At 33.5% G+C, this 27891-nt stretch overlaps 2 protein-coding genes across 2 annotated transcripts in view; one reads left to right on the forward strand and one right to left on the reverse strand.

Annotated features, from left to right (window-relative positions):
• LOC129235145 (homeobox protein SMOX-1-like) overlaps positions 1-27891 on the forward strand; it is a 47962-nt gene that overhangs the window by 12033 nt on the left and 8038 nt on the right. Inside the window, exons 2-3 of the mRNA XM_054868836.1 lie at positions 3532-4454; positions 5016-5182. Of these exons, the coding sequence (XP_054724811.1) occupies positions 3545-4454; positions 5016-5182 (1077 nt within the window). The 5' untranslated portion in view covers positions 3532-3544. The remainder of the gene's footprint in view (positions 1-3531; positions 4455-5015; positions 5183-27891) is intronic.
• LOC129216317 (ras-like GTP-binding protein Rho1) lies at positions 599-1171 on the reverse strand. Its single transcript, XM_054850528.1, has one exon. The coding sequence runs from the start codon at positions 1169-1171 to the stop codon at positions 599-601; it is 573 nt and encodes a 190-aa protein (XP_054706503.1).

The raw sequence follows: 27891 nt of genomic DNA on the forward strand, positions 1-27891 counted from the left end.
GAGGAAACATGATTTCCAACGAAATGTACCATGAGTGCCCAAAGAGTACATATCCTAAGGTTCTGTGCGACATACGAACCTCCTTGCTGATTTTGCTACAATAAAAGGATGGTTGCCCAAAATTCTGCTGTCGTGCCTAACTCCTACTATCAAAATGACAATAGTTGGTTAAAATTGTAAAAATTTGTCTGCCCCATGTAGCTTTGATGCACTAGGGAAAAGAAGCAGTATCTTCTTTTAAAGAAAGGGAAGGTGGTAAATTTCAAGTCATTCTACCAGCGGCATGACGCTTAATTCGGCCTTCAATATTATCATAACATAGGAAAAAACAGTATTTCACATGTTAAACACACTTTATTCATTTTAAATTGATTTAATATAAAAAATTCTCAAGACAAACAAAAAATATTTGTCTTATACTGCCGTCAGTAATTGACAGTTTTTTTCTAGGTAAAATGTTTTTAAAAATTGAAAACCAACCTAGCTGATTAAGTAGATTTTGAATAAACATAATATATAAGAGATAAGAACAATTTAACAACCAAAAAAGTAAACGGTTATTGAGTATAACAATAGTTCCGCGAAAAACACGAACATGTCATTGCAAAACGCAAACTCTTTTCTTTCGCTTTTCCAAAGCTGCTCTAACAGCTACCTCGAATACTTGGGTTACTCCGTCTTTATATTTAGCAGAGCACTCGATGTAGCCATAGGCATTAATTGCTTGAGCAACATAATACGCTTTTTCTACGGAGACAGGTTCTTGATTCAGGGAGGCAAGTTCATGAATTGTGCCTTCATCGCATCTCAGGTCTTTTTTGTTTCCAACCAAGAGTATCGGCACATTTGGACAGAAGTGGCGCACTTCAGGGTACCACTTTTCCGTTACATTCGCCAAGCTGTCCGGATCATCTATTCCAAAACATATAAGTACGACATCGGTGTCTGGATATGACAAAGGGCGCAATCGGTCGTAATCTTCCTGACCTGCTGTATCCCATAAGGCAATTTCCACAAACCTACCACCAATTTCCATACTGGCCACATAGTTCTCGAACACAGTTGGTATATAGGTTTCTGGAAAACGGTCTTTGGTAAAAACAATCAACAAACATGTTTTGCCACATGCACCATCACCAACAACGACCAACTTCTTACGAATAGTTGTCATCTCGGAATAACTATCAAGTAACAAATACTCAACGATTCAATGTCACAACAAATTTCTTTATTTTTAATTCTGAAAAATACAACTGTATAGTGTGAAATTTTCGTGCGCGCATCAAATGTCAAATGTAATTATTGCTGCCGAATTTAAAACACTAAATATTTTAATGCATGGCATATCAACATCTGCCACAGAGTGAAACTTAAGTTAATCGGACCATAGCCTTACCCAATATCGTACTTATCGTAAAGAAGCCTAAACGTTATCGAAGTCAACACCAAAGTCAGCACAAGTTGTCAAGTTCGGTCTTTGATCTCAATATCGGATTAACGATAAGACTACGGTTTCTTTCGTTGATGGTCCGGTAGCTTACCGGTCCATCAATCACATGACAAATAATGACATCAGTTCCAATGCTTTTAGCATGCGCTAACGTCATTAGCTGTCACGTGATAAACCAACCGGTTGAGCTCGTCGAAAGCAAGATGATAGTTACTCGCAATTCAAATAATTTATAGGAAAGCGGCGGAAATGGACTCATCTATTAGTTTTTGGGGAAGTCAGCTTTTGCAGATGTATGTTAGCCTCCAAATTAAGCAGAGTCTCATTCAATTGAGCGGATTACAATATTTTTACTTTTCCTCCTCATTCAGATACTGTCCAACCACGGATTGTATGGAATTTTCAAACGTCCAGATGAGACGAATCTGTCTGAATGAGGGGAAAAAGTAAAAATCTAATGTGTGTGTTGGGAACTGAAGTGAAGAGAGTTCCCAGTGAATGATAATTGTGATGCACGAGAAATTGTCAGAACACATTAAAATTGAAATTAGTAGGAGTTTGAAAAAGGTGCTGTAAAGCATAGATATTTTTGGCTCTGTAGTTTACTTGTAGTTTTGGTGAAATAAATGTCTTTTTATGAAGAAAAGGTGATCTTATTGGATTCCAGCACCCCGCATTGATTAATGCAGTCCTGATAAAGTAATTCATCGTTGGAATTTCAGTTTGTATTCATCATAATTTGGCGTCCGTGACAGGACGGGTGCTTGGAACTTATATAAGAAGATGGATTTAACTACCTTGAAAGCTCAGAGAAAAGGGCTGAGGACGTCTTTTACCCTCAGTATGAAAAAAATTGAAGCTGAACTTTTGAAGGCCATTCCATGGTCATTACTTATACGTATAACAGGCTTGCCAGACGTCCCGGTTTGAGCAGGACAGTCCCGGTTTTCAGACGAAATCCCTGTGTCCCGGTCGGTTAACTTCACGTTCCGGAAAAAGATAAATTTAATAACTGATGACCAAAAAAGTCTAAAAGCAGTTTACTGTGGAGAATTATTTAGAATAATTACTTTTTTATTTGAAACATTAAATTGCAAAACTAATATCGGATTAGCTTTCGGAGATTTTTACAAGATTAAAACCAAAAAACGCTTTCTAAAAAAGGCCCAGCGAATGAAATAGTGTGCAAACTTTTATTCCCCATTCAAAGTGTTTCTTCTTACTCAAGTTAATTATAAATATCGACGTGTAAGAAATAAAATGTTTGAATTTATCTGCTTGTATCATTTCTAACTACCCCAGGTTAAGCTCATAATTAGCAACCATATGCTCATTGCATTAAGAATGAAATACCCTTTATAACACTAACACCAGCTACGGGTGTGTACTTTTTGAATACTGGTGACGCGAGGGGGGGGGAGGGGACATTTCTTAATTTTGCCTCACGATACGAATCTTGTATGTTCAAACCAGGGGCGGACTGGCCCGCCCATCGGCCCGCGTGCCAATGCGCCCTCAAGTGTGAACACCTTTCATTTATTTATTCATTTAATTATTTTTATGGTGCAACTTTTTTTTTTTTTGCGCTCCCAAACTTGTTCTACTTCACCTGGTTTTTTTTCTTTTCTTCTTTTCTTTAAACTCGTAAACCTGCGAACAATCTTTTTTTTTCGTCTTCTTTTTTTTTTTCAATTAATGAATTTATTTTTTAAATTTTCATTTTTAGCAGCTTTCTTTTGCACCTTTTTTTTTTTTTTTTTTTTTTGCGCCCTTTAGAGGCTAAGGTTGGCGCCCTCTTGCGGGTCCCAGTCCGCAAACCAGAGTTGCTTCTTCAAACTTCTTGTTTTTGATTGATAATCAGTCAGAAGAGTTTTCTCTTCGCAATACCTTTTAAAACAGGATCAAGTCTCTTCTGCGATATTTTCTTCTGCGCTCTTAATAATGACATATCTTCTATTGTGGTTGATTTTATATATTGCTTGGAACTGTACTTTGAACTGTACAAAGGACTGAATTATACTTTGCTTATGTCTCTCTCGTACTTGGAGATACAACATCCTAATTAGTTTATTTTATTTTAGGGCCAAATAAAGAATGGAAAATGACGTAATTACCAACAATTTCAATAATTATGAAAGTTTTACTTCTGAAGCGTTTTCTACGCCAGCATTTCCAGTGCAACGATATCAAACAGAGCTGTTTGATACCAATCCTGCAAAACATCACAATGGACAATGGGTCTTTTCCCCAGATTTCATCGATTTCATGGATTTGGAAGAATCATCCACCACATCTGATGACTGGTTTATCACTGACACTACAACTGAATCACAGGTAGAATCACGGACAAATGACTATCTACGAACTGGATGGGAAATCGCCTGCAAAAACGAAAACAGGTCTTTTTTCTGTGACAATACAAGCAAAATTAGCGATTGGAAAGCGAAATTACAGTACATTTATCCTGAATGTTTTGAAGAGGCTTTGGACATTGAATATCTTCAAAGCACTTTAAACAAAGTTGATCACGATTGTGCAAAACGTAACAACCATATCAAACTTATCAACGCCTCGGTAACGAACGCAGCCTCTTCTGTGCCACAAACTAGTACAAATGTGCGAAACTTGTGGACTACTAAACCACCTGAGATGCAATGCCCATACTTCCAGTCGCAAAATACAGAAAAAGAAACTGTCGATTCGAAATCTTTGTGTCAGGCAATGCAACGAAATGAAATGGAGCATTTGACTCATAAACTAACCGGAAAAAATGCTAACCTCAACAGCTCTTCTACAGAAAATAGTAATTGGCTGAATGATGATAGCGACCGTAGCCAAAGTTTTCTTACAACAGACAGGGTAACAGTTTGCATTGATGCATTAAAGGACATCGAAGCGCCAGCAGTCAGCTTGCGAGTGACAGGACAAAATAATTTTGAGGTAGATGCAACGAATCATAGGACAGATGATGAATTGAATATTGGCCATTCGAATCAGTTTCAAGGTAAGTACTGTTGTCTATTTTTTTAAAGTTCATTAACACACAGGTAGACCTATGTTAATTCAGACAACTTTATGCTCGTTATTTAAGGACGTGCACAAAAATGAACTCGTACTTTTTTTACTATTTCTCTGAAAGACTTTGAACAATAACAATATGAATTTAAACCGGTTTTACACCGCATCAGTTTAAAAAAAAACCCAACTGATGAAGAAATTTCTTTGGAATACCTGATAATTGTGAAGATCAAGAAATAAAAAAATGATTGTTGATCTACAAGAACTGCAAAAGCGTGTGTGTGCTAGTCGTGGAGAGCGGGGCACGGTGGGGGACGTTCTTCTTTTGATTTGTTGTTATTTCTTAAATTCTAGCTTTAAATAAACTTTAATTGCAGGGCATGATTGCAGAACTCTTTTGCTATCGCTGATATTTTTTTCATAATTTATTCTCATTCGTTTCTTGTTGTATCCAAGAATACATAAAAAAATTCTCCTCATACTAGACTTAAAAACTTCTCTTAAAGACTGGTTTTGAATTTAATTTCATCTTGTGTTTCCAATTTAGAAGATTCTGCAGAGAATGATGACGAACTCAGTAAACCTCGCAAAGAAAGAACAGCATTTAGCAAATACCAAGTTCAAGAACTGGAACAAGAATTCGCACAACATAACTACCTTACTCGGCTCAGGCGATACGAAATTGCCGTAGCTCTGGATTTGACGGAAAGGCAAGTGAGTAAAGTTTTAAAAAATATTTGATGGTCAGACAGATAATCAACGCGTTCATACATATATTATTAATCAACGTCTGTCTTTTCATAAGCATTTTCAAAAAAAAAAAAAAAAAAAAAAGGAAAAAAGTTAACACCCAGCATCCATTCTAATTTTGACATCTTGAATTCAAATTGTTTTTTGCTATCACGAATTGAGATATGACCCTCCCGGACCTTACTCATTGAGTTTCTTGTTTCTTCTACAAATGGAATAGGATGGAAATGTTCGAGAAATTCGCGCCCGTCATATTATAACTGGAGATTTTGCTCGCGTGAACTATATTTTTGGAAAAAGAAAGAGAGGGGAATTGATTAATGTTAGTGAATTTGCCATGATTGTGTGATTTGATTTAAAAATATCTGCCGAACAAATAGAGCGCTAAGGTCTATTGAAAAGTAATTTACCTTTTTTTTTTTTTTTTTTTTTTTTGAGCAATCACGATTGCTTATTGTTCTCATTTGACCGTCCTTGATGTTGTGGTTCCTTTTTCAGCTTTGACCAGGAGCCTCTGCAGCGCCGCCGCCCGTCGGCCTCTGCGGGCGCGGCTGCTCTGGTCCTGACCACTTTCCCCCGGAATCCGGTGGCGTGCATGTCCTTCACACACGCGCGCTCATACACACTCACACACACACACACACGCGCGCCTTTGCACACATACACACTGACACACATACGCACTGACACACACACCCGCCTTTACACACATACACTCACACCTACGTTCATACACGCAGGTCTACGCACACACACAAGCCTAGCCTACACATGCACGCACGCCTACACACACACACACAACTGTACACACGGTACCGCCCAAGAGGAGGGGCAAGCTTGAGGGGACAGGGGCCGTTTCTGGAAATAATAACTCCAACGAGTCGAGTCCTGTCTAAACTCGTGATTGCGAAAAACATAATTTGAATTCAAAATTTCAAAATTCAAATTAGTTTTTTTTTTATTATTATTATTGAATTATTTTATTTATTATTATTTTTTTTGTGAAAACCTGATGGATATGAATCAAATGCACTTGCATGAGCTGACCTTGAACCTTTGTGCGATTTTTTTTCCTGTTATTCTAGCTCCAGTCCTTTGAAAAGAGTTTGACTGAGTTAGTGTATAGAACTCTCGTTGGACATTTTTGATTTCAAGAAAAATCACGGAACAATGGCATCAAATTTTGCCAGAAACTGAGTGACAATCAAGCGGAAGCCATTCGGAGGATACAGACAGCTTTCATTGACGATTTTTTAGCACATTTCTCGCACTTGATTTCAATGTTTTTGGCAAAAGCAAGACTCCTGCAGTTCAAAAGGCTCCTTACTCTCCTGATATGGATTCTTGTGACTACTGGCTGTTTACCAAACTCAAGTGGCGATAGGCTCGATATTTTTGACAAGAAAGGACATTATGGCTGCAATGACAGCCGAGTCGTATTCATTGGCGGATCACCGCATAGGCGCATTAGGAGCTAGCTGGGGCCTCCGAGCCGCGAAATGTGACATACTCAAAACTAAAATTTTTTGTTTTGGGGTTTGCCATGGAAAGTCATAGTTTTGAGTGCAAAATGCTCAAAACTGATAATTTTGAGTGCAAAATGCTCAACACTCACGGATATTGTCAGTTAGTCATGGATTTTAGGCGCAGGCTGAATGCTCCTAATACGGACCCCTAATAGGATTGCTCCCAATAGGGCCACGTCTAAGGCAGCCCGAGGCTTCAGATGCTTTTGTTTGAATTTTTCCAGGAGAAAAAATTGTTTGTTTAGAGGATTTGCAATATAAAGTCATAATTTTGAGTGGAAAATACTCAAAACTCATGGAATCGACAGTTAGTCATGGATTTTAGGCGCAGGTTGACTGCTCCCAATAGGGTCCTCTAATAGGATTGCTCCCAATAGGGCCGCATCTAAGGGGGCCCCAGGCGCCTTTGTTTGAAATTTTCCAATAGAAAAAATTGTTCGCTTTGAGGATTTGCAATGGAAAGTCATAATTTTGAGTGGAAAATGCTTAAAACTCATGGAATTGACAATTAGTCGTGGATTTCAGGCGCGATTTGTCTGCTCCCAATAGGGCCCCATGCGTGTCCGAAGTGGCCCCAGGCTTCAGGTGCCTTTTCTTTTTTTGGATTTTTTCAGGAGAGAAAATTGGGTCATTAAAAAAAGTGTTTTTTTTTTTGTATGTACAAGGTGCATAGTTTAAAAATATGGAACTGATGTGATATACCCCACCCTTGGCGACTTTTTCCTGTTGGCGCCAAGAAAGCGTCGCCAAGAAACCGATGTATGACAACATATGTCATACATCGTTCTTAGCGATGCTTTTTTAGCGCCAACAGGAAAAAATCAGGTAAAAAAACATGATCAAAGCACTTCAGAACACAATATATATAAAAATAAAAAAAAACTACAACAAAAAAACATCTCGAATATACGCTTCAAAAATACCAGAAACTAGAAAGTTTTTGTACACAAAGAACAATGACTAGAAAGTATTTAAAATGCTTAAATTGACAAATTACTATAACAGCTCACCAATGAAATATGTACCAATAGAAATAAAAGCTATTTTCCAACATGCATTTCATCGAACAAAAACTTTTCTCATATTCTGCTAAAAAAGAGCAAAGCGATTCAAATGGACCTTATTCACGGTTTGGCAACGGTCCCATCAGCTGTCCGTCTGCGGGTATTTTGATCAGCTATGCAGTGTTAGTACTGCTAAAAAAAATCGTTTTACTTAAAGGTTACAGGACTTCATACGTATCATGAACATGCTTAGGGCTTATACAGACTTGTGACTGCATGAAAAATGCCGAGAAAAGAGAAAAGTAAAACGAGAATTCGAGTTTTCACCATGTTTCTGATGAGGAACCAAAAAGGCTTTAACCCATGAAAATACGATAATAAAGAGAGTATTTCGTATTAAATGAATCGTTCATCATTCTTTTACAACATTTCTTACTAAAAAACTTACAAAACCTCGCATTTTTTAATATAAAGAAGAGTTTATAAGCCGTATAAATACAAGTGTTATTATACGCTGTAGTACCGGATTTTCGTCTGCTACAGTTCCCACAATGCACTGCAGTGCCGGTTTTGACCCGCAGTGACGTCACATGAATACTGTCCAACCAAAATCAATAACTATTTCAGCCAAAAAAGCGCTTAGTTACTCAAATTTCGACGTATGAAAAGTAGAAATGTCTCAACCATAGACTAATAATAAGAGTAGACCGAGCTTTCTCATTCTTGCTGATGAAGAAAATTGGTTCATAGATGTATCATGTGACTGGTGGAAGGGCTTGGCGAAGACTTTGGCAGCATATGGTTGCTAGATGGAAACATTATCTATAGTTTGGCACTCGACTGCGATCAACGCCCGCTGTTGTTAGGAAATCCACTAGTCACATGGTTTGGTTTATGAGCAGCAAAAGGGTTGCCATTCGGAACTCCAGCGCTCGAATACGCTACCTTGCGGTGATTTACAAAACTGCCGATGGAACTAAACATTGCCACGTTTTAGTTCCATGTGTGTCTGTTGACGTAAACACAGGCAGTTTGTTCCGAGTATTTATTAACGCAATCGATGTGTCTTAGTTTGCTTTCAGCTACAGAAATTAATTCGTCCCTTAAGAGTATTCTCGAGCTTCTCAAAATAATGTTAGTTTTAATTATTTCTTTCAAAAAAATATTAAATGGTGGACGCGTAAACAAGAAAACTCTGGATTAACAAAATTGGATAACGTTATATCAGGTAAAATTTTTTATTGTTTTGTATGAATTTGTAAGAATATGAGTTTTTTTTAATCTTAAATTAATTTAACTAATCATATTTTACAGCAGCATTTAGTTGGAATGGACAGTATGCAAAATATTTTCTTGGATTTATTATCGTAGAACAAAATGAAAAATGTTTAACCTAGAAAGAATTTACTTTATTCCTTTTATTCTGAGCTGAAAGGTTTCGCCAAATTTGTTTAGGGTTATAATTTTGGTATTGTGCGAGCAAAGTAGCCTTGGCGAGATTTCGCGTTTTTAGTTAAACCATTTTTAATTTTTATCATGAGTGGAATAAAATGGTAGTAAGATTACAGAATTCGATAAGTGAAAAGAAATAATGGTCAATCAACTGAAAAGAAAACTACCACCATATATCCGTGAGAATTTTGTTGATGATTTGTATAACATGACACAATTAAATCGTAACTCAGAAATTAGAAAAATCGAAACAGAAAATTTTTAAATGAACCGATTCGGGAATTCGAGAGAAATAACTCAGCTACAAATGGAAAAAAAACAAGCGCTAGCCAAGCAAGGCAAAGAAGTATCATCTTCTTTCGATAATAATTTGTAATGTCATATTGAATTTTCTAGCATTAATTGTTGTTCTTGTCAGACCACAATTATTATTTAGTTTTATCAAGAATTGATAAATATCGAATTCAACATCACGGAAATAGCTGCTTAGAACTACGAACTACGTAGTTTGCATCAATCTTTGACGTTTAGTAATGCTTCTTGAATTCTCATTTCTTTCTACGTGGGCCAGAATATCCACAAAACTTTGAAAATTAATTTAAAAAGAATAAAGCGAAAAAGTCATACGTACGAACAAAAATCACAACACTTTTAGCATTTTCTTCGTTACCATGTGCGTTTGTTTTAGTTTTCAATTCCGCCATTAGACAGTGACTTCAGTGCCCCCTACAGTTCGTTGGAGTTGCGAATAGCTCGGTCTACTCTTATTATTAGTCTATGGTCTCAACAGAACATCCTAAACCAAGGCTTCACTCGATGCGTGTCTTATCTTGATAAGATGCGTATCAAGTGAAGCCTTGCCTAAACATAAATAATACAAAAAATACCATACATTTATTTGCTATTCGGAACTCCAGCGCTCGAATACGCTACCTTGCGGTGATTTATAGAACTGCGAATGTAACTAAAACTTTGCCACGTTGCGTTCCATGTGTGTCTGTTGACGTAAACACAGGCAGTTTGTTCTGAGTATTTATTAACGCAATCGATGTGTCTTAGTTTGCTTTCAGCTACAGAAATTAATTCGTCCCTTAGTAGTATTCTCGAGCTCCTCAAAATAATGTTAGTTTTCATTATTTCCTTAATAATAGGTGAAAGCGAAAATTCTGGATTAACAAACTTGGATAACGTTATACAAGGTAAAAAATTTTATTGTTTTGTATGAATTTGTAAGAATATGGGAGTTTTTTTAATCTTAAATTAATTAAACTTACCATATTTTACAGCAGCATTTAGTTGGAATGGACAGTATGCAAAATATTTTCTTGAATATATTATCGTAGAACAAAATGAATAACCGAGAAAGAATTTACTTTATTCCTTTTATTCTCAGCTGAAAGGTATCGCCAAATTTGTTTAGGGTTATAATTTTGGCATTGTGCGAGCAAAGTAGCCTTGGCGAGATTTCGCGTTTTTAGTTAAACCATTTTCAATTTTTATCATGAGTGGTATAAAATGGTAGTAAGATTACAGAATTCGATAAGTAAAAAGAAATAATTGTCAATCAACTGAAAAGAAAACTACCACCATATATCCGTGAGAATTTTGTTGATGATTTGTATAACATGACACAATTAAATCGTAACTCAGAAATTAGAAAAATCGAAACAGAAAATTTTTAAATTAACCGATTCGGGAATTCAAGAGAAATAACTCAGCTACAAATGGAAAACAAACGCTAGCCAAAGCAAAGCAAAGAAGTATCATCTTCTTTTGGTAATAATTTGTAATGTCATATTAAATTTTCTAGCATTAATTGTTATTCTTGTCAGGCCACAATTATTTTTTAGTTTTATCAAGAATTGATAAATATCGAATTCAACATCGTGAAAATGGCTGCTTAGAACTACGAACTACGTACTTTGCATTAATGTTTGACGTTTAGTAATGCTTTTTGAATTCTCATTTCTTTCTACGTGGGTCAGAATATCAACAAGACTTTGAAAATTAATTTAAAAAGAATAAAGCGAAACAATCATACGTACGAACAAAAATCACAACACTTTTAGCATTTTCTTCGTTACCATGTGCGTTTGTTTTAGTTTTCAATTCCGCCATTAGACAGTGACTTCAGTGCCCCCTATAGTTCATTGGAGTTGCGAATCCAGACATGCTTTCAAAATACCTATTATATTTTACATAAAATAACACTTTTATCTTTATACATAAAGGTCTAAGCTCTGTCCGTATGTCCGGGGTAAACGTCAAAACTACTGGACGGATTTCAACCATTTTTTCGCCATAGATAGCTACATAATCGGGGAACAACTTAGGCTATAATTTGTTCCTTAAAAACTTAGATTTCAAAAGTTATGGTGGAAAACAGCAAATTTCTGTCATTTCCCCATTGAATGATTAAATAAAATCCATTGTTGGGAAAATTCGTTGCGTAACAACAGCAATATTAAAAGTAATCATAATGTAAATTTTGAATCAAGGCTTCTCTGGAGCAAGCATGACATTTATAGCTTTCTTAGGAGTTGCATCCTTATCTTTATACATAAAGGTCTAAGCTCTGTCCGGATGTCCGGGGTAAACGTCAAAACTACTGGACGGATTTCAACCATTTTTTCGCCATAGATAGCTACATAATCGGGGAACAACTTAGGTTATAATTTGTTCCTTAAAAACTTAGATTTCAAAAGTTATGGTGGAAAACAGCAAATTTCTGTAATTTCCCCATTGAATGATCTATATATATAAAAATGGAGTTTGGTAAATTTGTTCCCTAAGATCTCAGAAACTACCCGGCAGATTTGGCTGAAACTTTCACCGTTTGTTCTTTTTGGTACTGGGGAGGTTTGTAGACCAGTTCGAAAAACATCCGATTGATAGTTCCTTTTTTATTCTAATTTGTCCAAATTTTCGCATAAATGCCCCAAAATGACGGTAAAAAAATACATGCACATATTAAAATTATGTGTCCATCGAAAGCGCTTATTTTTCTGCTGAAGATGGCATCTGTTAGAAAGTTCTAAGTTGCATGAAAAACGAGTTATGAGCTTTTTTTGTTCCATGTTCGAAGGCTTTCCTCAACCCATAATTCATTATTTAGTGTATCATCTCAACTCCCAGTTCATAGTTAGAATTGTTGAATGTTTTTGTGTTTCGTCTGACTGTTTGAGGCTTTTCTCAAGTCAAATCTTAAAGTAACGTTTTTACCCCCAAGATTGGCTAATAATAACTAGATTTGGTTGATTATTTTCCATTTAAATGGAGCTGTAGTGTAATTAATGGGTTTTTTAAAATTATTTGTGCTGATTGGATTTTTTAATCATTATCATCCAATCTAACAGCAGAAACCTCGCCAAAATTTATGCAAAAAGATTTCAGTAGCGGATGCATTTGGCAATTTTTTCAACTGTCGCGGTTTTTGAAGTCAAAGACTACGTAATAATGTTTGTCAGCTTTCACCGTGTAAACAAAATATCGTCAACAAAGAATCTTTAAAAAAAATTTTACTGTAAAATAATCCAGCAACTAAATTCGGCAAATCCATAAACAGCACAAAAACTTCCATTAATGCGACTTGGTGCACAAATTCAAACCATCGCCAAATTTTACCACTTATTTTGGAAACATTTCGGATGAAATTGTTTAGCGCCATTTTATGGTGACCAAAAGTATTTTAGCATATGGCGACAATATCTCTTTAACAAAAATTAGTAACATGCCGTTTTACAAAGTAAGGAGGGGGAGCATTATCCAAGGTATCCCAAAACGATTCCCGCAAATTCGGTAACATTTTAAATCGCACCAAGAACCCACAATAATTAAAATTTTCCAAACTAACTAAAGCAAGTTTAAGGGGATAACGGACGCGCGGCTACATTTTTTTAAACAGTTCGTTCTTCAATAGTCATACAGAGAAGGTAAGACTCCATGTAAAAAAAAAAAAAAGTATTAACTGATAAATCTTTTTAAACATGTGAAGTTTAATTTCATATTTCGGAAATTCTTCAAATTTGTATAAGCTTTCGTAAATTTCGTTTCTAAATAAATACTATTTTGCTCTTTTTACTTACTGCTACTTTAGTTTTATGAGTAAGGAAGAAGCTGGATTTTAAATCACGTCAAAAAAGTGTGTTTTAAGTTCTTTCACTTAAAACAGAAAACAAATGCAAGTAACGATTGTTTCTCATAATTATTACTAACCCAGGCAACGCCGGGTATTTTTGCTAGTTAAATATAAAATCCATTGTTGGGAAAATTCGTTGCCTAACAACAGCAATATTAAAAGTAATCATAATGTAAATTTTGAATCAAGGCTTCTCTGGAGCAAGCATGACATTTATAGCTTTCTTAGGAGTTGCATCCTTATCTTTATACATAAAGGTCTAAGCTCTGTCCGGATGTCCGGGGTAAACGTCAAAACTACTGGACGGATTTCAATCATTTTTTCGCCATAGATAGCTACATAATCGGGGAACAACTTAGGCTATAATTTGTTCCTTAAAACTTAGATTTCAAAAGTTATGGTGGAAAACAGCAAATTTTCCCCATTGAATGATTAAATATAAAATCCATTGTTGGGAAAATTCGTTGCCTAACAACAGCAATATTGAAAGTAATCATAATGTAAATTTTGAATCAAGGCCTCTCTGGAGCAAGCATGACATTTATAGTTTTCTTAGGAGTTGCATCCTTATCTTCTTACTACTATTATATATGCGAAAGTTTGTCTGTATGGATGTATGGATGTATGGATGTTTGTTACTCTTTCACGCAAAAACTACTGAACGGATTTTGATGAAACTTTACAATAATATAGCTTATGCATCAGAATAACACATAGGGTAGTTTTCGTCCCGTTATGGGGGGCAAAACCCCCTTAGAGGGGCAATGAAACACAATTTTCGTATAAATTCTCTAATATAGGGATGAAAAAATACTTGCACATATTTACATTATATGTCCATCGAAAGCTCTGATTTTTCTGCTGAAGATGGCACTTATTCGAAATTTCTAAGTAGAATAAAAAACGAGTTATGAGCTTTTTAGTTCCATGTTCGAAGGCTTTCCTAAACTCAGTACAGTATTTAGTGTATCATCTCAACTCCCTGTCGATAGCGACAATTGTTGTATTGTTGACTATCTTTGCTTTTCGTGACTGTTCAAGGCTTTTCTCAAGTCAAATCTTGAAGTAAGATTTTTTCACAAGATTGGCAAATAATATATGATTTGGCTGATCATTTTCCATTTAAACGGAACTTTAATGTAATTAATGGTTTTTATTATTATTTATGCTGATTGAACACTTACTCATTATCCAATCAACCAGCAGATTGCCAAAATTTTTGCAGAAAGATTTCCGTAGCTGATGCATTTGGCAGTTTTTTTCAACGTCGCTGTTTTTGAAGCCGAAGACTACGTCATAATGTTTCTCAGCTTTCACCATGTAAACAAAATATCGTCAATCAAAGAATCTTTAAAAAACTTTTTTTACTGTGTTAAATAATCCAGCAACTAAATTAGGCAAATCCATAAACAGCACAAAATTTTCCATTAATTTTCCTTTTTGCACAATTTCAAACAATCGCCAAATTTTACTACTTATTTTGGAAACATTTCGGATGAAACTCTTTAGCGCCATTTTATGGTGACCAAAAGTATCTCAGCACCTAGCGATAATATCTCTGTAACGAAAATTAATATCATATCGTTTTACAAAGTAAGGAAAGAAGGAGGGAGCATCATCGAAGGTATCCCAAAACGATTCCCGCAAATTCGGTAAAATCGCACCAAGAGCCCACAATCAAGGACGTAGCCAAGGGAGGGGGGGTCCATGGGGTCCGGACCCCCCCCCCCCCCTTCCCGAAAAAACATTGTCTGCTTTTTCTCGGTTGTTGCACCTCACGACAACAAAAATTTTCCAAAGAGAGAAATTTTATGAAACCCGGTATTTTCCCCTTAAATATTCCCATTAATCAGCAGTTTTCCCGCATCCGAGTCAATTCAGAACACGAGAACCTCGTGCAATAACTGCAGTTTCCCAGTTGCCGCCTGTCTTTTACTGTGTTGCGTACTGCGTCCGAAAACGAAGAATTTCCGTATTCTTTCAACCCAGCATGGTTGTGACCTTGAAATTCGGCCCCTTTCCCTCAGTCCACCAGATTGCCATCGGCAAAGTAATTGTCAACAAACATTCCCCAGTCTCTTTGGGGTGGTTTTCTTTCTTTCTTTTTTTTTTTTTTGTTTCGACTCCTTTCCCGTTTGGAATTGATTTCCTAGACACATGCTGCACGAAGGACAGCCAGAGTGAGGTGCATCCCTGGTGAATCAGTAATTGAAATTCCTATTATTTTCTGTTTTAACACACAGTATCTTTCTACCACACACTTACAGGAAACATATCTTGAACGAAATTGTAATCAGAAGAAAATTAAGTTTACGCAAACTAGGTAAGTTGTAGTGTTTCCTTTTAAAGTTTTCTTAATAATACGAGCAATTTTATGTGTTAATTTGTTTTCCCCATTTAAAAACTAAGTTCAGACAGCAACGAAAAAGAAATTCTACACATTTCGCGTGTCTGAGGATGAGAAAAAAAATAAACATTAATTATTAATTAACTAATTTTTGTTTTTTATATTTTTGGTATGATTCATTTCAGATTTATTTTATATTTTGATTAATAATCCTATTTAAACTTTTAGTTTATTTTTAACAATAATAGATTAATTATCTCCCCGAAAGCTTACAACTTTTAAACTGTAATCCTGAAAAATTCTTTTTTTTTTTTTTTTTTTGAACATTTGTGTCTTATCTTTAGCACAAACTAGATTTTTACGGATGTTTTTCCACTCAATATTTAAACATGACCGTGAAACATATTAAATGTCCAAAAAGTATTTTTGTTTGAAGGTAAAATAAGTGAATAAATAAAATTTGAAGTTGTTGCAACGAAATTACTTTTCGCTGTATCAAAATTTTATAAAGCGAAGAATGAAACTGAAAATTACTCTAATATTTTACTGTGATCAGTTTATGAAATTGCAAGTTCGGCCATATAAACACATGTAATTTAAAAGTAGTTATTTGAAATTCGTACTTTTAAATCTTACTGAATTGTGAGTCTATGGTCCCAAGAGAAGAGCGGTTAGTCATTTTTAACTGAAGAAAAAAATCTTTCTTCGATGTTGTTCCGTTTTTCAAGAGAAGCATATTTGTATTTGCTTCATTGGAATAAATTATCTAATCGTTATTTACCGCCATTGTACTGAGGATTTATTTACTAAGCATCTATGCATCCATCATTAGTAAATTGCGATGGTAGCATTAAATGTAACAAAAAACGGACATGTGCATTTAACTATAAATTGGTGAAAATTTCTGCTATTTACTGAGTTACAAGCAAATAATTAAAAAAAGGTGAATGCGAGGTAAATTTTCTTGTGTTTTTCACTTCTATATTAGATTTCTTTTTAACTCTTAATTTCTTCAAGTTAAAATTTTTTGCTATTTCTTGCAATAGAATATGTTTTACTAACATGACATAAAAGAAAGAAAAAAAGTCAATACCTACGTTATAAAATATGATATGCTTTCGAGAATACAGGATGATTACAAAATTGCTTCTAAAATGGAAGTTATACCAATTTGAAAATGAGAGAATCAGAAGTGTTATTATTGTTATTTGAATTTTGGAAGGTAGATTTAAATCATTACTGGATTTTTAACCACAATCATTCTAAGAATTTTTTACAAAAGATTGTCTTTAGACTTTGGAACATCAGATGACTGAGGAGCAAAAAATTTACAAACAGAGGCTATAAGAAACTTATAAGTTTTGATTCCAAAAATTGGCTAGCTTTATTCATTGCATATAGTTGAAAATGTATCTAAGTTGATGCTACGGTATTATCGCAATCTCAAACGGGACGAAGATTACCTTGATGATCAAAATTTGACGTTTGACTCCAAATTATGAAATTTTCGAGTCTGACACTTGCTTACTGCTAATAAAGACAGTAAAGTAACCAGGTTATAATCAAATATTGTCACGATAATTCGTAATAGAGCATATTGCCATTTTCCCTGTAGTTGTTTACAATTATATTTTTAATTTGAAAAAGACTGAAGTACAGAAGTTGTTTTGTATCAGCAGAATAAACAGAACTCGTGTTTGGTGGTGAGATAGGTGGGTGCGATGCCTCCTCTTGATCTTTTAAATGAAGCATCAAATTGAAAACATCAGAGGAAAATCGCCAATAATGTTCAAATCATTCATGACCTTATAAAAAACATTTATAAAAAGCAATCATTTGCATTTTTTCCAAAATGTTGTTAAAATAAAAATACACAGATGCTCAGTTTCATTCATTATACATTCCATTACTCGATAGGTAAAAGATCTCTCAGGTAGTCGTTTGGCTTGACAAAATTGAACCCCTAGTGCAGTTTCGCATCGAAGAGAGCTCAAGTGTCTCCATCTGGTGGAAACTCGGCATCAAAATTTCTTGTGCCAGTCACATCTGCGCCTTAATGGTAGCATTTGAAAGACTAGATGCCACATCGGTGGTTCGCACTAGGTCCGAAAAGGCTAAAGCCTCTTAACGAAGCCCCATTAGAAAAAATAATACCATAGCGGATCCTAAGATAGCTTATTTTACCAATTCGTTGCAAAAAAAAAAAAAAAAATAATAATAACGATTAAAAAAAAAAAGAAACGGCAATACGCCTTTTTAAAAAAAAATGATTCTAACAAAGGAAGTCTCCGTCCATCAAAGAGATACAATTGTTTGTTCAAGATTTTAAATGATGGTTAGAAATGATAATTAGAAAACGGATAAAATTAGAAATTTCATTCAATTTCGTATTATCAAAAGAATGTTATAAACGTAGATAAATAAAGAACTAGTTCAAGCTTTTTAAATGAAACCTTGCTAATATTTTCGTCGAGAGGGTGGTTGAATTTTGCCAGAAATCTTGATCAAATCGGGCAGGGTGGCGGAATTACGTTATTTAGCATTCATACAGTTATACATTCGACGCGATAGATATAGATTTCTTTATTTTTTCAAATAAAATGACTTGTACATATTTTGTTGAAATATATTACAAAGCTTTAATATTTTATTAAATTATCACCTGCATTTTCCAAGTAATCCCTAGAACAGTTTTCGTTTTCCGATTTTTTTTTATTGTGACTTTTTTATTAATAGGAATTATTATACTATCCCTCATTTTCAAAGCATCAGAACAGAGGAAGCTTATGTGATGGAATTTTTCTATCCATGTTTGGAAACTTAGTATGGGATAACTTTTAGTTTAACGTTAATTTTATAAACTGTCAATAATTTCTTTGCCACTTAATGTAAAATTTTTGTTTACTAATTTTAACAATTGCTCCATCAATTTCAATTATTTAATTAATTTTAGTTAATTATCATATTTTAATAATTAGTTTTAATTGGATTTATTTTTTTAACGTGAATATGAGCTACTAATTTTGCTTTAGCATGCTTCCTCTTTTGAAGCTCGCTCAACCTTGGACCCCCCCCCCTTAACAAAGTTCTAGCTACGTGCCTGCCACAATGATTGAAATTTCCGAAAATAACCAAAGCAAGTATAAGGGGATTACGAGCAACTTCAATAGCAATACAGAGAAGGTTTTAGACTCCATGTTCAAAAAAAAAAAGTATCAACAGATTAATCTTTTTAAACATGAGAAGAATAATTTCATGTTTTGGAAATTTGTATATGCTTAAATATAGTGCTTTCGTTTCTAAATCAATACTATTTTGTTCTTTATATAATTGCTATTTTACTTTTATGGGTAAGGAAGAAACTCGATTTTTAATCACGTCAAAACGATGTGTTTTAAATTCTTTCACTTAAACCAGAAAGCAAAAGCAAGTAACGATTTTTTCTCATAATTATTACTGACCCAGGCAACGCCGGGTATTTTTGCTAGTATTTTTATAAAATGCTGGAGTCAACTTATTTTCAGAAATTCATTACCTAAAGCAGGCACGTTAATAGAATGTCTAATAGAACAAAATAACCGTACTATTTTTGTAAAATTAATTTACATACAGTAAAAATAAAGTTAAAAACTACAAGAACCCCTCAAAGATTTGTAAAAACAAAGAATTTCGGAAGTGAGAGGTTTTTTTTTTTTTTTTTTTGAATTCTAAAATAAAGAACTTACCTTTTTATGGTATAAATCCTCCCACTCAGTCTAAAACAATACATCATATGACAATGGCACGTTACAGATACACACCGCGTTGGAGTTAACTTTTAATTAACGTTCAAGTTTGAAGAAACTGGCATTTTCTAATGTTTTTACTTGAAAACACAACTACTGAATTTAAACTAACACAAAGTAAGCTTTCCTGTAACGTTCTGATAAATCTGCAACGGTCTACCTCTGACGTCACAAGAATGGGTGGAGCTACGTAACCTTCTGACGTCACATCGTTTCTTTTGCTAGTTGATTTTCGCGCTTGATATTTTTTTCTTTTCGCTTTTCGATCTTATTTTTTTATTTATTTATTTCTCTCTTTTATCTTTATTTCCTCTTTGTTATTGTTATAAAACAGAAAGGGAGTTTATTTTTTAAAGCAATAACGGTTTTACTTCATATTTAACTAAAATATTATTTGTTTTTAAGATATAAATTTGGCGTTCTAAAAGATATGATTATTTTATCCGAAAAATGGGAGGGGGAGGAAGTATCAAGATTAGTTTTTCAAGTTATTTACTAAAACATGTTTTATTTTAGCTATTTGAGGAAAACATTTTGTGGGGGAAAAACATGGTTTTAAGTTTCTGTAAAATAAAACGGTATACGAAAAAAGAATGGCTAAAAAGTACGATTTTTTTTTTGTTAAAAAATAATTTAATTCCTTTGAGCCGAGAAATAACAGGAAATCTAACGTTTATTAACACAAATAAATAGATTGTTGAATACACGTGTTTCGGGATTTCCAGGAACCCCCTTTTCAATTCAAAGTTGTGAACTTTTGAATGTAAAGACATCCGGTAAAAATATGTTTATTTGTACTAAAAAACATTGGTTATTTCTTGTTAATTTCTTGTTATTAAAGTTTAAAATAGGGGGTGGCGATTGTCAAAATAAGTTTATCAAGTTACTCAACCATTACATTTTTATTTTAGCTATTAAATAAAATTTAATAGCTATTTTTTATATGGGCTATACTTATAGCCCATTTAGCTATTAAATAAAATTTAATAGCTAAATGGGATATTTTAATAGCTAAGTTTATGGGGAACAATAGGTTTTAAGAGTCCGTGAAATAAAACGGCTGAAAAAAAAACAATGAAAATGGAAGAGCATGATGGGGGGGGGGGGGCAATATTGTTATACAAAATCCAAATTATTTCTAATGAGGAATAAGAGGAAACAGAAGTATGGATTAAAACAAAAAATATACATTACATTGAAGTTTAGTGCATTTGTGCTCAGGCATCCTAACACCTTTAAATGACACCTTTTTGACAAGGTTTCGGTTTTTTTTTGTTTTTTTTTTGTATTATTTTATGGAATAAACTAGGATGACTTGAATAAGAGTGCCCTGCTCGTTTCGCTACGCCGCAGACCCGGATTCTATGCCAAGGTTGAGCACGGTCAACTCGGCCTTTCATTGGGGCATGCTAAAACTCCCATAGTTCCTAGCGCGCACGGGCGGATGTTGGTATGAATTACTTCCGGCTATTCCGCCGGCTCGTCTTGCCATAGAAGCTGTGAGGAGTTTCGCTGCGTCTTCAATGTTACGATGCTCTTTTTTTTTTTTTTTTTTTTTTCCGACGAGATTTGTTTTTTCGCAAAAAGAGTTATGTGAATGTTTTCTCAAAACATCAATATATTTTTACCATAGACGTAATACCCTTCCTGTCGCAATTCCGATTGAAATAGCTGAAAGTATCACTAAGTACAATAAGCTTTGAGCGTGAATCGCTTATTAACAAACAAATAAGGAATAGCATAAGAATTTCTACTCTGGAAGAAATGTGCATTTTTCTATGTACAGATAAATATGCATACATATTAGGAAACTTAATTATTTTATACCTAATGTTTTTTTTTTTTTTTTTTTTTTTTTTTTTTTTTTTTTTTTTTTTTGCTGTTAGAGGTGAAGTAAGTTAAAAATTCAGGTTCGAAAAGATTAACATCGATGTTTTGCATTTCATGCTTTTTCGATGTTTGACATTTTAAGAAAAAAAAAATGCATCGAACAAAAATAAAAACTGATTATTAATAATATGATGGGCATATTATTAATAATCGGGGGGTATGTAAGGGCATATTTCTTACAAGGTCCATATCGTTTTATAGTTTTCTACTGAATGTAAATCGAAATTCTTAGGATTGGAAAGAAATATTATTGTTTTATATAGCATGCAGATGAAATGAATAGCAATACCATTTATACCACACCTTACGGACAGAAGTGTACATATGTTTGAAATCTTAATAATGTATTATTATTATTATTATGTTATTTTATTTTTTTTTCATTTGCATTATTTAGTTTGAAGATAAAGGTGTCTTGCCTAGTTGTTTTTATCAATATTTTGAATTAATATCTGAATATTTGTATTACTTAATTTGAAATTTAAACTTTAAAGAAAGTATTTAGCATTTATATTAGTATTTGAAAATGTTCTATTTTAGTTACGTACATATTAAGTTCTTTTTCTTAATCATCTGAAATCAGAATCATATGCATAATAATACCAATAAATTTTTAGCAGTTAAAACTACTTTTTGTCTGTCTTTAGTTTATAGTCTTAGTTATAAATTAATGAATAAATTAGCCATCTTTGGGAGCGGGTGCTAAAAATTCTTTTCCACCGAACTTAAAAAAAATTAAATACATAATATTAGTTGCACACCGAGTTGTGAATTTGAGGGTCAACAATACAGAGCTTTTCATCTTAGCATACATGGCCAATACCAGTACGGTAGTTTTTTTTTCTTTGCATGTGAGGCCTGTTAGACCCCCCCCCCCCAAAAAAAAAGTAATTTATGTCTGCTACAGTGCATAAAATTATTTATGTATTATATTGTTAGTATACTTCTGGTACATATTTCACGTCTGTATAAGTGTTTGCATAACCTTTAAATATATTTTGTGTTTTAACTAAAATATATGAAATTTATCCTTATAAAATGGTTGCAATGTTATTATACTTAGCTACTGTCATTAATACGTTTTTTCTTTAAAGCACGTGACCTTTGTATTTAATTTGAATGTGCTTCGGTAGAGCTACCCCTTTGCTTGATATTCTTCAGCATACCTGCTTTGAATAATTTATTTTTTGTCAAATTTTAAAAGTAAAAACAAGAGTCTTTGATAAGGTATTAAAATCTAACATAGCTTTCATATCTAATTCTTTTTCAATCTGATATAACAATAAAACTGTCATTCTATCTTCTATTGTCAAATTTTGCATATTTCATGGGAGAATAGAATTATAATTTGGATAAAAACGATTAATTGTTAGGAAGTTATGTAGTTCGATGTGTGAATGTAAAAAAAAGAAAGAAAAGAAATGAAATTTTTGAAAAATACGAGAACGGTAACGTTTCAGGTTTTTTTACACATTACATTTTGACCGTCAACTAGAGAAACGTACATTCTGCAAAAGAATTAGACAGCAGCATATAAAAATTTATTCTAGTGATTGCAGTTTTGAACGTCGAAATAAAGATATAAATATTTTTTCAAATAAATAATTACTAAATAGTTGTTCTTTACAATGAGAAAATATTTAGCTAAAATGTGAGAAAATATTTAGCTAAAATATAAATAAAAATATTTAGCTAAATGAGAAAATATTTAGCTAAAATTTTATGTTATCAGCAGAATTAGTGAAAGATCATCTTTTTTTAATTGATACCATCATTTAAATACTATCCATACTTCCTGGTACTTAATTCAGCTTTAGACCTCTGTTTTAACGTCCATAACTTTTAGTTTTTCTCTCAAAATTGAAACAGAGCAGTCTTTTTATTTTTTATACACTAAATTCAAAATTGATTTAGCTTCCTCGCGTACGGAAAATCGCGTATTTAACACTGGAAAAAATTAGATTTCTTCCTCGCTTACGCTCAAGCACGTTAACGGAATAACCGGAAGTAAAGAATACCAATTGTACATGTTGCGCCACCTAGTGACCAAGTTTGTCCCAAGCATGCCCCTTTCTTCAGTGTGTAGATAAAACGAGTACAATTGAAAACGAGTTTAGATTCTAAGCGTGCTTGGAATCTAAACACTAGGAGCTCCGCGTTCGGCTGACCGGAACATCTGATTTTAGCACCCCTGTGCCAAATGTTAGTCCATAAGTTTTGTTGATTTTTATTTCAAGGATATAAAGCTAGCAATACGTTTTTTGAATGAATAAAGTTTTTTGAATGAATAAACTTGTTAATATAGGATCGAATTAAAAAAGTTTAAAATTTCGGGGGAGGGGGAATGAAATGTAATGGAAGTGTTTCTTTTTTTCTTTAGCAAATACTTGGTAATAGGTTAATAGTAGATTAAAGTAGCAGAAATAGCAATACCTCCGTAGTCAACATGTTAAATAACACTAGCCTACACTCCAGGATCCCCCGTCAAGGACGCCCATATAGGAGGGCAAGTGGGGGCTCAAGCCCCCCCCCCCCCCCCTAGATATTGGAATTTCCTTGCTTTTAGCATTTTTTTTTCTTTGCAAAAATGTAAAAACATTTCTTCTCTAGCCATCAATGAATAATTTGTTAAAAGTGTCACACTTCAATAAGTCTAATCTGCATTGAAATCGGTTTCTATGGGGAAAAATCCTGCTAAACCATGAAGAAAATATCTGAGCCCCCCCCCCCCTCCTTAAAATTATGCATAAGGCCCAGACAACCAACCAAATCCAAAAATCATCTTTAAGATATCCATTGGATAAAGCAAGCAGACATCACCAAATCCACTAGACATCCATGCGTGGTCTACATATCCAAGTCCATATCCACCAGAGGTCAGAAAGGTTGCACTTAAAAGACATCCCAGGGAGGTCTGGATATTTGGATCTCTCTTGGATATGATATGATCTCCAATGGTTGTTATGGATTTGCGATAGATATCCACGAGATATGCGTTTTACGTCGATTACGTGCATTAGATAGCCATGGGAGATAGCTATTTAGATAGTTTATAGATATCTAGAATATCCATGTTGTTTACTTTGTGTACTAAGCCTGTAAGCAAAATAAATCTGGACATAAAATGCATCCTTAAAATTTTAAATACTAAATCATTTTAAAAAAAACAGAGATTATTAAAATTTATATATTTTCACTACTACTCATTTAAAATATTTACTTAAGACAAATTTAACATTTTTAATATTAAAAATGCAACCTATATTTACTCAGATATTAAATGCTATAGGTTTAATACACTTTATAGTAGTTTGATCAAAAAATAAAAATAACTACATCAATTTTTTTGACTAATGTCAAATTTAAAATGTGTACTTATATTTTACTTTATTTTGATAAAATCATAATTGCTAACTCTAAGCAATAGCCTCCTTACTGCAATTTTATATATTTTATAAACCTTATGTCATTAATTGTATTTGATTAAATCTTTTAAATTATACTTGGTAATTTAAAGTAGCTTTACTAATAAATATGCAACCTCCCCCCCCCCCCTCACCCATACACACACAAAAAAATATTTTTATTCAGCTAGTAATTCACTTTATTTGCAACCAATTTGAACTTATACATCCAATAATATATTATTAGAAACTCGTGGCTCAAATATAATTTATAAGTAAAAGGATTTCACACAATGCATAATACTTAATAAAGTTTACTTTATTTGATAAGTGTTCAAAAAAAATTAACTATCACACTAAAATATTATGATGCATTGTGATTAATGCATGTATAATCTAGAAAAAAAAAATAATAGACAAATATGAAAATATTTATTTTGTTTCATATCTCTTAAAAGATGTCGAATTTCAAATCTGAAAACTGAACTACAATAAAATTTTGATATTTTTAGGCAAAATGACCTACCTTTATATGCTCCTTCCCCCTTTACATGAGTTACACACAGCAATCTCTACTTTTTAAAACTAAATTCTACGTAGTGAAAAAAGCTTTAATGTCATCAAAATTAATGTAAAATATTTTTATTGACTAACATTTTAAAAAATGCATACAAACAAAATATCACAAATGCATGAAAATTTGACAGGGACAAAACATCTATGTTTGTTTTCAGCAATCACGAATTGCTTCTTGTTTTCACTTCACCAGTGAATGATGTTAGTCCTTTGATTTTTGGAAAGGAGCCTCAGGAGCACCACTGTTGACTGGCTCAGCTTCCTGCTTCTCCAGCAAGCACGGTCTCCATCAGCAGCACTGACCACCAGAATCCGCTCCTGCTGTGCGGTTGCTTCTGTATCTTACACACACGCTTTCAAACATACACACGTCTTTACACATACACACGCCTTCAAACATTCGCATATCTTTACACATACCTACACAAAAACACACGTACCAGCACATGCACACTCATGATTGCAAAAAGCTTCATTTTAATTCAAGATGTCAAAAATTCAGGTTTATTATTATTATTTATTTGATTTTATCTAGTCAGGTTTTGATTTGCTGCAACTACTTTTTAACCACAACTTTCATGGCAGAACCTGTTGCCCTAATTTTGATTAATACTGGGAGAAAACCAATTTATAAAAGTACTTATTTTGGCAATGCAATCTGGAACTTTGTTACTACATATTACAGCATACATAAATACTTAGAATTTAATGCAAAAATTTAGAATTTCAATTACAATAACATGACATTTGGAACTAAACTTGTCTGCAACTTAAGTGGACAGTGACATCATCACCACACACAGAAGAAAAACCAAGTTAACAGATAAAACGTCACACTTATTAGCTTCCTCACCTTACCTGCTTCACGAATAAGAGGAGATCACCACCTGTGTATGAGCTGCTACTGGCTAGCGTGTTTGATTCAAATGGTTTTAATGTTCCTCGCTGCTTTGCTCGTAAAATTGAAAATATTTAAAGATTGACAGAAATTAAGACTAAAAAAGGTAGTATGCATGGGTTTAACGAACAAATCTTATTTTTAAACGGTAGAGCACAATTTCACCCCAATATCGGAAAAGACGCAATGAACTATTTCCTTCATTTGGTCTCATCTTATTTCTCCATTGTCAAGTAAACTTGCAGTCGAGTATACAATACTCAAGAAAATTGCAGCCATAACCACAATTGCAGATGTAACTAGCGTGAAGACCTTTTCACCAAAAAGTCCAAACTGTTCCAAAATATTTGAATTAAACATCTCCTTTTTCTAATTTTTGTTCTGAAAAACAGCCAAGAAAACTTTTTAATTCAAAATATGAGAAAATTGCAAAAATAATGGACTGATGCTGCATAAAGCATGTGTTTTCACATTTGGAATTATTAAATTATAAGATATACATACCTTATATGTTTGAGCGTTAAAGGATATAATTTTAAAAGATGTCGAAAACACAGAGAACAAACATAAAAGAGAAACTACATTTAATTTAAATAGTTCCTCCTGAATGTTTTTCTCAGTAATTTTTCCGCTTGGTTTTTTTCTTCTGCTAAAATAAAGAAATAAATATTTGCTATCTTGTTTTTCATAACAATTTATGAATTATATATTTACATACTTGACAAACACAGGATACTGCAATTAAAAAAAAAAAAAAACTGGCTTGACAGAGAAGGAACATAAAAAAGATACTATGTCAATTTTATTAGGTAGTCGCTGTTAAATGTTCCTCTCTGGATGTTTCTCATTCTCTATTTTCTCTTTCATACTATAAAATAATGAAATATTTGAAAAAGAATAATTTGTATATTGTATTACGAGTATTAGCGTCAATCTACATCCTCGGTAAAGTGTATTTCAACAAGGTTGATACTCTGAACTCAAACTAAGAGTTACTTGGTACGGCACTAGTGAAAACTACACATCAAATACATACAATGTGAATTTTGAAGCCAGACTTTTATGAGTAATAGTTGGCTAACTTGGATTCATATTTAATTGTTGCAAAATTTACAGCATTCAGAGACTTATAAAACATTACGCTAATTTTAATATGGTAGATTTCCAAAAACTTGATACTTAATAACCCCATCAAATCCAGAAAACTCATCTACATTCTGGCAGGACGAAAACACCTGAGAGAAAAACTTTACATATGCATTCTCATTAACCTGGCATTTTTAAACGCAACCACTTTTTAGTCAACAGTGGGCTGAGTTTTCAAGCAAATATAATACCATTTGAATTTAAATAAAACAATTGGGAAATTGAAAAAAAATCATGCCAAAAAATGCTTATTATTAAGGAGGAGTAAGTGAGACACTTGGAATACATTGGTAAAACCAAAATTCCAGCATATTGAGATTTCATAGCTTTTAGGGAGAAATAATATTAATAGTAGTGCACATCTTGCTAATGTAAACGATGAGGTGCTAAAACATGAATGCAAATAATAAACCCAACATTGGGTCTTTTTGTGCCATCCGACAACAAGGGGAAAGAAAAAATGCAATCTTTATCTTTATAATGCAAACACATGTTCAAGCAATGTGC

The sequence above is a fragment of the Uloborus diversus genome, chromosome 2, assembly GCF_026930045.1.
Source record: "Uloborus diversus isolate 005 chromosome 2, Udiv.v.3.1, whole genome shotgun sequence".
NCBI classification, from domain to species: domain Eukaryota; kingdom Metazoa; phylum Arthropoda; class Arachnida; order Araneae; family Uloboridae; genus Uloborus; species Uloborus diversus.